The sequence below is a fragment of the Medicago sativa genome, chromosome 7 (assembly GCF_051527215.1).
Source record: "Medicago sativa cultivar Bolivia chromosome 7, Bolivia_mono, whole genome shotgun sequence".
NCBI classification, from domain to species: Eukaryota; Viridiplantae; Streptophyta; class Magnoliopsida; order Fabales; family Fabaceae; genus Medicago; species Medicago sativa.
This window is the reverse complement of record NC_140755.1, coordinates 37,823,203-37,835,401: the sequence shown is the minus strand read 5'-3', so window position 1 is coordinate 37,835,401 and position 12,199 is coordinate 37,823,203. Positions and strand designations below refer to the sequence as shown.

The 12,199-nt window shown below is 32.9% G+C and overlaps 1 protein-coding gene and 1 long non-coding RNA gene across 3 annotated transcripts; both read left to right on the top strand.

Annotated features, from left to right (window-relative positions):
* Window positions 1–4,690: 4,690 nt before the first annotated feature.
* LOC146906076 (uncharacterized) lies at window positions 4,691–7,992 on the top strand. Of its 2 annotated transcripts, none has more exons than XR_015018605.1 (4): window positions 4,691–4,821; window positions 5,028–5,120; window positions 5,830–6,034; window positions 7,829–7,992. It is a non-coding gene; the product is annotated as an uncharacterized LOC146906076 (long non-coding RNA). The 2 variants fall into 2 exon arrangements; XR_015018604.1 differs by having other exon boundaries at window positions 5,028–5,170.
* A 2,356-nt stretch (window positions 7,993–10,348) lies between these two features.
* LOC146906075 (F-box/kelch-repeat protein At3g23880-like) lies at window positions 10,349–11,782 on the top strand. The gene has a single exon (XM_085725432.1). The coding sequence runs from the start codon at window positions 10,502–10,504 to the stop codon at window positions 11,678–11,680; it is 1,179 nt and encodes a 392-aa protein (XP_085581558.1). The 5' UTR covers window positions 10,349–10,501; the 3' UTR covers window positions 11,681–11,782.
* Window positions 11,783–12,199: the final 417 nt, after the last annotated feature.

Sequence of the window (12,199 nt, the reverse complement as noted above, 5' to 3'; positions counted from 1 at the left end):
TCGCTGTCGTAGGTTAGTCTTATTTGGGCTTTGTAGCAGGTCCGAAACACAATGAAATGCTAATTTTTTCTTCAGCTACAACATTTTGTTGAAGTGTATGAGAAAAAGAAGTTTGGTAAATAATACTATTAAAGGCATAAAATTTTGAAATTAGTGAGACAAATATTCTTTGGCATTATCACTACGTAAAGATTGAATAAACACTTCAAATTGAGCTGTAATTTTATAATAAAATTGTTCAAAAATGAAGAATAGTTCATATCTATTTTTCCTTAAAAATAACCAGGTGCAACGAGACAAATCATCAATAAAAGTGAAAAGATATTTGGACCCAAGATTGAAGATATAACGAGAAAGGCCACAAACATTAGATTGAACCAAAGTAAAAGGGGATGATGCTCGTGTATTGAATCGATCGAAAAAGTGAGTAAAATGTGTTTGCCTAACTGATACGACTCACAATGCAACTCAAGTAATTTAGAAAGACTAGGGATCAACCTTTGAAGTTTAAGGAAACTTAGGTTACCCCACTGAGAATGTATAATTAGAGGGAAATTTGTGGTTAGACACACTATTATTGAGTTTAAGAGATAATAAAGGCCATTAGACTCACACCTGACACCAATTTGTAGTCCCGAAAACCAATCATGCAAAGTAACATTGAGAATTTTGACAATGCCAATGCCTTTAGACTGTTTTTCAGAACTATTGGTTGAGACAAGACTAGGTAAGTAACTGGATACAATGAGAGAGGAGAAAAATATTTATTATCAATTGTATGCTATGATGGGTAAAGATCCTCTCCATTTATAACTTTTTCCATTTGTTGCAACTCACTATCATTATTTTTTATGTGTCTATCTCTCTTCAAATTGCAACAAATGGAAAAAGTTATGAATGGAGAGATCTTGACCTGCTAAGATGCACCGGAACCCATACATTAATTGAAGGTTATGTCAAACAAAAATTAATTGAAGGTGATCACTAAAAATTGCGAGAAAGTGACTTACTTGTGTGTGCCCTCAAAAATTAGATCCTGAGTTATAATGAAACCTTACCCACCGGAGAAAATCTTTATAATAGTAGTTCTAAATGACTTAAAAGGATATTCGGATGCCCCCAAGAACGATTAATATCCATGTGTAGTAAACAAGGAACTCAAAAAATGACCGCTAGATATGTTAGGGGAGAGAAAAACGATTCTAAACTCTAGATACTATGTTAATGACATGTCATCTTACGTTATTCTAATTTTTCCGTCATTAATTTCACTAGGTTTTACATCCAGAATAGAGAGGTATTAAAGCAATTGCTTATGATTTTGGGACAATTGTAATGTTTTCTATATTTGAGTTTACAATTCTATTCTTCCCAAAACATAGCAATTTTATGGGGTTTTGTTGTAATCCACAAAGAAATCGTGCAAATAGGCAAAGCTTATGACATGTCATCTTTCGTTGTTCTTAGCATTTTTTTCAGTCATTTTCACTAGGTTTTGCATCCAGAATAGGGAAGTATTAGAACAATTTCTTATGATTTCGGGACAATTGTATTGTTTTCTATATTGAGTCTGCAATTATATTCTTCCCGAAACATAGCAATTTTATGGTGTTTTGTTGTAATTCACAAAGAAATCATGCAAATCGGCAAAGTAAGATATTTGAGGATTTATGAAGACCTTGGGAAGATGAAGAATGAAGATTCAAGAGGCCCCAAAAGGGAGGAGTTTGTCTCCTCACTCTAAGTTTTTCTAGGATATGTTTTATTTCTTTTGTAATTTGTCTTTAGTTACCATGAGTAACTGAATCTTTTTATGCTAGGGTTCTAAGATGAACATCTATTCTGGTTGTTGGATAATTTATTTAATTTAAAGTTTTTACTTAGTTATTTATATTTCTGTTATTTAGTTTTATTATTGTTGCATAAGATTTGTCTCCTCTGAAGCATAACCCTGACTTAGGCACTTAGGGAGGTGACATTACCTAATATTGATGTATATCTGTCTAATCAGGAAGTAATTATCTAGTAACTAGGGAATGAAGCCAAAAGAGAGTGAACCCTGAGAGTAAGGTATGACGTACCTAGTATTTGTATTTATGTATATATGTCTGAAAAAGGAAGTAACTAGTTAGTAATTATGGAAACATGTGGCTTCCCGACTTAAATCTGCCCAGTAACTCCACTCTTCTTTCACCTTGGTAAGGTAGACGCTGATAGGGCTGCCCATTTGTAGAACTACCGAGAGGCAGAGTGTGCTATGTGCTTCTAAGATTCATAGATGGGTAGACCTTTAAGAACATTAGGACTACACTGATCGAGATTTAGGAAAGCCAACTTAAGTCTATGTTTCAATTACCTCTGAGAGAGTAAAACCCCATACGTACGTCCGTGTGATCAGCAAGTGCAACTCGACAGCTGAAGGGGAATGAGCCCATATCTCTGAGAGAGTATGGCCCCACACTTAAGGATAACTGTGTGATCAGCAAGTGCAACTTAACAGCTGAAAGGTAGTAAAGCCCCATGAACTAATCACTTAGATAGATAACGATTAATAACATGAATAAGACTTGACCCTTAATTAATTCCAACAACTACATAGAGAGGATTCGACTAACCGCCGCTAACATTCTGCAATCAAAACAGGTAAACTTTGCTCTGTTGCAAACAAATTAACTTTGTAAAACTCTAAACTCTTATATCTTTTATTTTGTTTAGTTCCCAAATAAGTAACGCGAATTGTTTGGTTGAAGCGACAATCCGTGTGGATACGATACTCTACTTATCACTTTATTACTTGGTAAACGATTTGGTACACTTGCTTAATCCGACCATCATAAGCCACCAATGTTTTTGTTGTATAGATGTTGCTTTTGAAAATTATGAACGTGTTTTTTTTATGAAATTTTGATTTTGATTAAAACTAAAAAAAAAATGTAAATGTTTGTTGCTTTCAAGTTATAAAAAATCAAACTAACCATGATTATCTATTTCAACGACACCGACAATAATACAATATAACAAAGAAATATAATCTAAATTCTTTTTTTAATGACACCAACAACAATTTTATTATAGAAAAAGTTGTTTAATGAAAAAGTAAGTAATGGAAAAAAAATATATCGTGTTTGTTACATTTATTTTAACATTTAAATTTATTCTTATCTATTTGTTAGATGTATTATTTGTATTCAAAGTTGAGAGTATTTTTGGAAAGAAAAAGCCAACCCAAAAGTACTGAAATGTTTTGTTTTCTTTTTATGTATTCTATCTATATATAAAAGTTGTCCCATGCCAATTTTGAAGCCCTAATTTTTCCTAAACCCTAGTGGCTACAATTACTGTTTTACCCTAACTAAATTGTTAATTACGAAAACAAAAAGAAAAGGAAACAAATTGGACGGATAAACATCACAAAAAAAAAAAACGCCTCACAGGATAAACATAAAAACATAATAAAAGGAAATCACGGAAACAAATTGGACGGATAAACATCACAACAAAAAAAAACGCAAATCACGGTTCTATATTGTTCCCTATTTTGTTTCCACACTAAACTATCTGCTTCTATAACAAATAAACCCGCAAATCAGAAATCCTTTCTCCAATTCTTGACCTATGGCTGGAAGAACCATGGAAACTCTCCTCTCCTATCACTGCCTTTCTCCAAACGATTGAATTCTCTCAGCTTCTCAAAAAATCCATCGCCTCCTCCAATTCCTCTGTTCCGATCTCCACCACAAAAAATCCATCGCCTCCTCCAATTCCTCTGTTCCGATCTCCACCACTTCACCCCCTCTCTTTCAAACCTTCTGATTGATTTACAATTCTGCCGGCAACCTTCCCAAACTTTCTGATTGACTTTCGGTGGGAACATGAAGCGCATCAACGATTCCGGCGGCGAAGATAATTCTTCCAAGAGAAAATCCTGAACGGTGAAAGGTTTGCTCTCTATCATTGAATCGTTGTTGTTGTTTTGATTGTTTGGTTTTGATTTTTGATTTCTGTGTTGGTTCTCTTTAATCAAAAGCAATTGTTAAAGGATGTTGAAATTATGAATAAAGCTATAGATTTTAACAGAAACCCTTCAAAGAATTCAATTTCTGGTTCAAATTCACGGAAGAAAGAGTCTTGATATCATTGGCAACCGACCAATGTTGTGGAGGTAACAAACAGTGAGTGTCTGACGTGAACACATTCAAACACTTTCTTCATTTTAACCGTTTTGCCGAAATTTTGTTATACTCCTGCAAATTCATAATTTGATAGTGTGATATAGTATTTACCATGTTAATAGTTTAGTAATCACAAAAAAAAAATGGAAAGAAGTTACTGGGTTATTTTAGTTTGAAACATGTATAATAGTATTATATTACACATTATTCTATTTTTCTGCACCGTGGTTATAATTTGTGTGATCGATGGTTTTATTTAATATACATAGTAGTTGATGTTTATCAAAGTTGATGTTACATGGATATAGATTAGTTTGCAAAGTAAAGTGGCTGCAAGCTGGTGATAAGTTTAACATATTCACTCATAATGCATCTTTTATGTTGAGCTTCCTACAAAAGTTTCAACTTTTACTGAATCAGATGTTTTTCTTGGTTGTTTTTTCTGCATAATTTGAAGTTGGTTCAAGGTAATTTAATACATAATTTGGAGCAAGTTCGAAGTGATTTTCAGCATAGCTTGGAGCTGATTTTCAACCTGTGGACTGTTGTTGTGCAAAAGAAGTGTTCGATACCGCAGCTGCTATGTAGCGGTGTTTCTTCTGCCTTTGGGTTTTGATCTGTCTCCGCGTGGTCCAGCTGCAGCATATAGGTTTTATTTTCTTTTCTTTGCTTTGGTGTGCAAGTGTTATGGTTCAGGTTATAGATTTTCATCATCGGTTTTAGCTGCCTGTTTGTGATGATCTCCTACTGGTTTTTCTGCACAGGTGGCTGCAATTTTAGTTTGGTAGTTGTAACCTGACTTGATTGTCTTTCTTTAGGATTTTGAACTTATACTGAATTAGGAGTTTTTCCCAGGTGTTTTTCTGCATAATTTGGAGTTGGTTCAAGGTAATTTCCTGGAGAATTCCTAGCTGGTTTCGGTATGTGGACTAATAGTGTCAAGCAGAGGTATTTCACAACTATAGCTTCTAGGTAGCGGCGCTTCGACCATGTTATAGGTATGTCATTGTAGTTGTTTTTTACTGTAATAACTGGACTTCGATTTCTGAAAAGCTGACTAATGTGAGGAAGGAGGAATTGGAGATTTTGCTGCAATTATTCTCACATGGATAAATGTCAATGACATAAGATTGTTGTTCTCTTAAATATTCTTATAAAGGGTTTAAATGTAGTGGTTTGGTAGTTGTTCTCTTAAATATTTGGTTGGATTTAGAAGATGATTAATTCGTTGGATAAAAAAAACACTGAACCATAAATATTATGGTTATGCTTAATCAGACCTGTTAAGTATGCTAGCAAACTCATTACTTGAAGCTAACAAGACTTGAGGATCATGCTTGATCTTTTAGCATAACAAGAATGTAGCTTGCAAAAAAGACTTACTAACGGTGGTAGTATAAGTTAATAAAAAGAAAGAGAGAGGTTTTTTTTCTAGAACTATTGTATGTAGATGCTTTATTATTCTTATATTCTTTTGTTTCTTACTCAAATTTAAATAGATGATATGAATGTATATGATAATGTGGTGGGTTATGTGATTTCTAACTCAACTGGCAATGCAAAGAAGATGCATGCCAATCATGATTTAGTTACTGGCCATCAGAATAACTCAAATTACTTTTTGGTATACTTCATGCTTTCTCCTTTTCATGTGCAGGGTTAATTAGTCATGCTACTTAGGCACCTGTCTATTGGAGCAAATTTAGAAGAAAAACTTTTCTGCTTTTGATGTAATAGAATATCACTTTTGAATAAGTCAATCAAGCTTCAAGTTCCAGGGGGTGAATACTTACAAAAACTCTTTAATTGAAGTTGCAGATTTTTTATGGGGCTGCTTTTCAAGTAAAAGGCCCACTCTAAAGGTATATTTTTTTTTATATTGTCCTAATCTTTAGTTTATGTCAGTATAGAATTAATATTACATAGTTTAAATTTTATTTTGCAGATGGAATTGTAACGTAGAGAAAGGTCAAATGTTCTTTGGTCACTTGAATTTTGTTATTGGGTTTATTTGTGCTTATTTGACATTGAATTTTTTATTTGTCATTGAACCAATGACTAAACAAAACTGTTTGAGAGTCCTGCAATAAAAGTTAAAAATGATTGAAGTTGCATTTGTACTCATTTATAGTTGGTAAAAATATGTTCAATGCCTGGGGTTGAGTGATTATGGTTTAATGCTGAACAAATATTGTTTTTATTTTTAAGATTGTATGCATTTTCCGCAAAAGTTGTCTATTAAATTTGAAGATTCCAAATACTTATGTTCTGCACTATTTTCTTTAGCAAATTCTTTCCTTTCATGATGGTTTAGTAGATACATGGTTGAGAGGCAGCAATTGCATCAGCATAATTCTTTCCGCTTAGCACGGTCTTCCTTTTTTTGAGAGTTTCAGGTGTTTCAGATAGGTTACTCATCAATAACATTTTATTCCTTGAGTCTATCATAAACTGTGCAGTTGTTTTCCCATGTTTTGCTGCCAAATATAATACCCATGATACCGTTTGTTAATTTCTTTTTCGGTTGCTCTAAAAAAATTGCGGCACTACAAATGTTGTTGAAACTATCTTGGTGGACGCCAAGTTTGCAATGTAAAGAATGAGGTATAACATTAAAAGTAGCAGTTTGGCTTAATTTTAGTTCATTAAGGGAGTTGTTCTATACTTGAGTCACATATGCTATTCCATTTAAAATTTGAAGCGAACATTTGGTAAAGATTAGAGAACAATGTGCTCTGATTCTAATTATTTTGTTATTGAATTAACTGAACTGAGTTATAAGAGAGGTCATTTTACCTTATATACAATGAAAGATCTACTAGCTTAATTGAATGACATAAACTAAGAAACTGTGTGTACTTCATATTTGATCTACTAGCTTAGTATTATAATCAATTATAATATTATAATTTATTTATAGATCTATATAACACATAATTTAAGTTAAATAGTATATCTTTATTTTTGTATTATACTATTATTATGTGATCCATAAAGCTAATTAGGCAAAGTCTAAGTGTGACAACTTTTGATCCTAACTGTTTGGCTGTATATTCTAGCGATATATAGATTGTTATGCTTTAGGATATTTAGAGCTCTTAATTTTGAGACTAGCTTTGGTCCATCTTTGGAGGTGCCAAGTTGTGGAGAATATTTGCCGCATATGAAGGCATATCTTATTTTGTACCTCTCTTTTACATTTTTGTTTTTTGTTTGAGGAATTGTGTTTTCCATATATTGATGCTTTAAATTTTTAGGCTATGATGAAAATCCATAGTTTTCTAAGAAGTTTCATTTTAGTTAATGATTTACCAATGTCAACTAATTTATATTTACAGTTTGATTAAGCATATTGACTATCATTTAATGTAAAATAGAAAACTGAGTACTTTGGTAAGTCTGCCCATAGTAGAATATATTTAAGGGCGAGTGTTTGGTTGGAGCTTCCAAAGAGTTATTCCTATGCAAAGTGTGACCGTAGATGGTTCTATGAGTATATTTATGTTTGATTTATGCAATTATATATCATGAAGAGACTAATTTTTTCCTGGTGTTGTTGTAAGTTTGTTTATATTATTTTTTTCAAATCCAATCTATTTCTTAGATATAATGTTCTCATTGTATAGTTTTTGGTATTTTGCATTTGTTTTGTGAAGAGATACTAGCATGCAATTCATGGAGCAATGGTGTTTTGAGAATAGAAGTTGGAACTAATGTTGAAAAAGCTAGAGTAAATAAGAGGAATGCAAGTCCCACTTATGTCAATCATTTATGGACTGATACAGTTCCACAAACATATTCTAGCATTTCAATGTGCCAAATGAGCAGCTGCAGAGACCTCATATATGTGGTCTTTTGAAAAGCATTTCCTGAACTGAATCTTTTTCTACTGCCTTTTAACTATATTCCAAGGGTGATTTTCACTCTTAAAGTAACTTTTTTGTTGTCAGCTAATTCTTTTCATTTGTTGTGCATTATTTTTCTACCAATTGAATTATTGATTTTGTTTGATTTTGTTGATATTTATACTCCTATGCAAGAAAGTCATGTGAACATTACTAATAACAAATGGTGGTTTCTCTATATTTATAAGGTATGTGGTTTTCAATTTCAATTGTGAAATGGAGAGAACTAATATTGTTAGTTTTGTTTATGCAAGTCATTTGGTTGTTCTTAGCTAATAAAGGAATAAAATAACTATCTACAAAATTCCTCAATTCCATAAGGGTTCCTTCTTAAAATTTATGAAAATTGGTATAAACATGGATTTGGTTTGTATTTATCATTAACCATTGGTTAAAAGTCATGAAGGTATTATTGTATCCTTTATTTAAATGTGTGTATATATATACACACACACATATATAATACATTTAAACATGGTGGCAGGAAATAATATGACCAATTTGATAATTATATATGAAACTTTAAAAAACCTGTGCTATCTCCCAACGCCTATTGTTTCTCACAGCCAACTATATGTTGCTGTTTCGAGAATTACACCTAGAGAAGGGCTAAAAAATTTGATTACTAATGAAGATGGTGAGGACATCGATGTGACATCTAACGTCATCTACGAGGAAGTATTTCGTAATGTGTCATGTAATGTCTCGGTTACGCACTAAGATATACAAACTTCAATTACCAACTTTTGTAAATTATCAACGACTATTCAGATTTACTATTACTATTTTTAGACGTTCTACAAACTCATTTGTGTTTTAATTGCGTAGTACAATGCATTATCTTCATTTAAATTTTTTACATCTACCAACTATTGACTACATTATACTACTATAAATTAGTTTCAACTTACAAGACCCGTGCGGCGCACGGGTCATCAGTCTAGTATAGTATAAATATATCAAGTGTTGATTTAACCCTAATCCCGACCATTTTAATTATGAAAAAAAGACTTGCAGAAAATCGAACTCAATTATAATTATAATATATCAAATGTTGATTAGTGTTGATTTAACTCTAATCCTACCCTTTTTAGTTATGAGAAAAAGATTTGTAGAAAATCGAACTCAATTAGTGAGTGGTTTATAATAATATAGTCAATTTTATAGTTATAAATAAAAAACCCGTGAGATAAAAATGCGGTGGAAATTTTACCCTGCACCCCTAAATTTATACCTTCACCCTTAAAAATTATAAAATTTCCAATTTTACCCTCTGTTCACCCCCACTAAGTAATTTTCCGGAAATGAAATTATTTGCCTGATATTATTTAGTTCAATCGTGGCGAAAATGCAGTTCTTTCAAGAGTGTAGACGAGATATTTTGGGAAATTTTTCCAGAAATTCTGATGGAAGCAAGTGATGAAGGCACAACTTTGTTATCTAATACTCATCTGCGTGATTATTGCTTGATTTTCTACAACCCCACTCAGATTCAACATCTTTCAATTTCACCTCATAGTCTACATCCATGTATCAAGGATTCATATTAAACAACTTAGAATTACCAAGTAAACAGTTGAGGTTACTAATTAATTATTAATTCAACATTTTGAAAATAAAATCCAAGCAGAAAAAAGCAAGAACTTGATTAATTTGCCGTAAAAAAAAAAAAAAAAATTGGATGCATTTCAGGATTAATTAATTATACCTAATTTTTGGGGAAGAAAATTAAAGAATCAAAATGTGGGAGAGGAAATTGTATGATGGAGAACAGTCTCATGTGTGGTGCGGTGTGTGAATCCAAAATCATGGAAATGATTGTAATGTTTGTTGAAGTAAATCTTTTCCCCAAAAATTCCAACCGAATTTTGTTGCCGGAAAGCTTGAATTATTGAAAAATATTTGGTTGGGGTGAAGTCAAATAACAAAAGGGTAAACTTGGAATTTTCTATGGTTTGAAAGGGTGAAGGTATACTTGGAATTTTCTATGGTTTGAAAGGGTGAAGGTATATCAAATGTTGATTAGTGTTGATTTAACTCTAATCCTACCCTTTTTAGTTATGAGAAAAAGATTTGTAGAAAATCGAACTCAATTAGTGAGTGGTTTATAATAATATAGTCAATTTTATAGTTATAAATAAAAAACCCGTGAGATAAAAATGCGGTTAGGGTTTGAGATGGAGAAGAAGAGATAAAAAGTAAAAATATACATAGTGTTCGCCAACCCTTTTATTGACTCATTTCCTTTCACTTTCTCGCCAACAGAAAATTTGTTGTCTGAACAATAGCGTGAAATCACACAGAGAACGAAAAGTACAATAGCGTGAAATTACACAGAAAACGAAAACATTGTTACTGCAAAGTTACATTGATCCCCACGCACTTTCTCGCTAAACGCTTCTCCCATCACTTTACATACGTCGAATGGCGGACGACCTAACCGACATCTCTTCTTCTCTGCCACTCACGGCTGCCACTAAGAGGCAGCAATTGAACGTCTCCACTGAAACCCTAACATCGCCGCCACTTCCAACTCTTCCGTTCGATGTGATATCTGAAATTCTCTGCAGGCTTCCAGTGAAGCTGCTGCTACAACTTAGTTGCCTCTGCAAGTCATGGAAATCTCTAATCTCAGATCCAAAATTTACAAAAAAGCACCTTCGCATGTCAACAACGTGCCACCACATCATGGTAACCTCTACAGACGACTCACATGAGTTAGTTCTCTTTGGTTCTCCGATTTCCTCCGTTCTGTCGATTTCTAGGGTTACGCAGACACAACTCAATTACCCTAGTAGTCTCACATTTGGATCTGGTGAACGTTTTGATGTGTGCTCTTGTGATGGCATCTTTTGTATAAACGTCTGCTTTCACCCTTCTGCTGTTTTGTGGAACCCTTCCATCCGAAAATTCAAGGTATTGCCTCCTTTGGAAAAAATTCAATGCAAGAGAGTTCCTTTTTCCATATACAGTTTCGGCTATGATCATTTCATTGATAATTATAAGATCATTGTTGTTTCCTCACGTATCAATGAAAATGAAGTTTGTATTTTAACTATGGGCACCGATTATTGGAGAAGAATAAAAGACTTCCCATATGATGGTCCCTTACATGAACCGGGAATATTTGTGAGTGGCACTGTTAATTGGCTGGCAATAGATAATTCAAGTTCAAATAGTTCTTTGCGAGCCATTGTTTCTCTTGATTTGGAGAATGAGTCGTATAAAAAGCTTCCACATCCCAATTTGGAAAACAAGTTGTGGTCCTTGGGGGTGTTAAGGGATTGTTTGTGCATCTTTGCAAGTGGTGATATATTTTTTGATATTTGGGTTATGAAGGAATATGGAAATAAAGAGTCTTGGACTAAATTGTACAATGTTCCTTACATGGAAGATCGTGGTTTGTATTCCTATACCAAGGTTTTGTATGTTTCTGAGGATGACAAAATGCTGATGGATTTTTACGAGTTGGGAAGTAGCAAATTGAAATTGGTTGTTTATGATTCCAAAAATGGTACTTTGAATATTCCTGTGATTCAAAACATTAATCGTCGGTTGAACCCAAAAGTCTACATTGAGAGTTTGATATCACCCTGTTCTTAACGTTAGGATGTAGATGGTGCTGTATCACTTGAGCATGAGATTCAAGTGAACATATAAATGGTTAATTTCTATTTATGTTATTTATTTTGTACTTATTTTTATTACTGCTGACTTCGTGGGTCATTATTAATTAAGGTTTATGAAATCCGCAAGTTGAAAATTCGCCGATATTTTGAATTGTTTGTTAGTTTGAGTTGTTGCTTCTCTCATCATGCATTATATTTTAAATGGTTCAGAATCATGCTTTGCATCAGATGATTTTTAAATTGATTTTCTAAGATTTGTACGATTTAGATTATTATACAAGCATTATTAACTGAATTGAATATGTTATACAATATTATTGTGATGTCTTTCTTTTAAGAGTATTCAATGTTAGTTCATATGTAGCCTTTTGAAAATTTGATTTCTGGTAGTGATATGACAAATTATCAAAAAATGTATGTCACTCAGTATATCTTCTTGAACACCCTTATGTACACTAGCTTTCCAAGTCATTGTACATTAACAGTAGGAAAA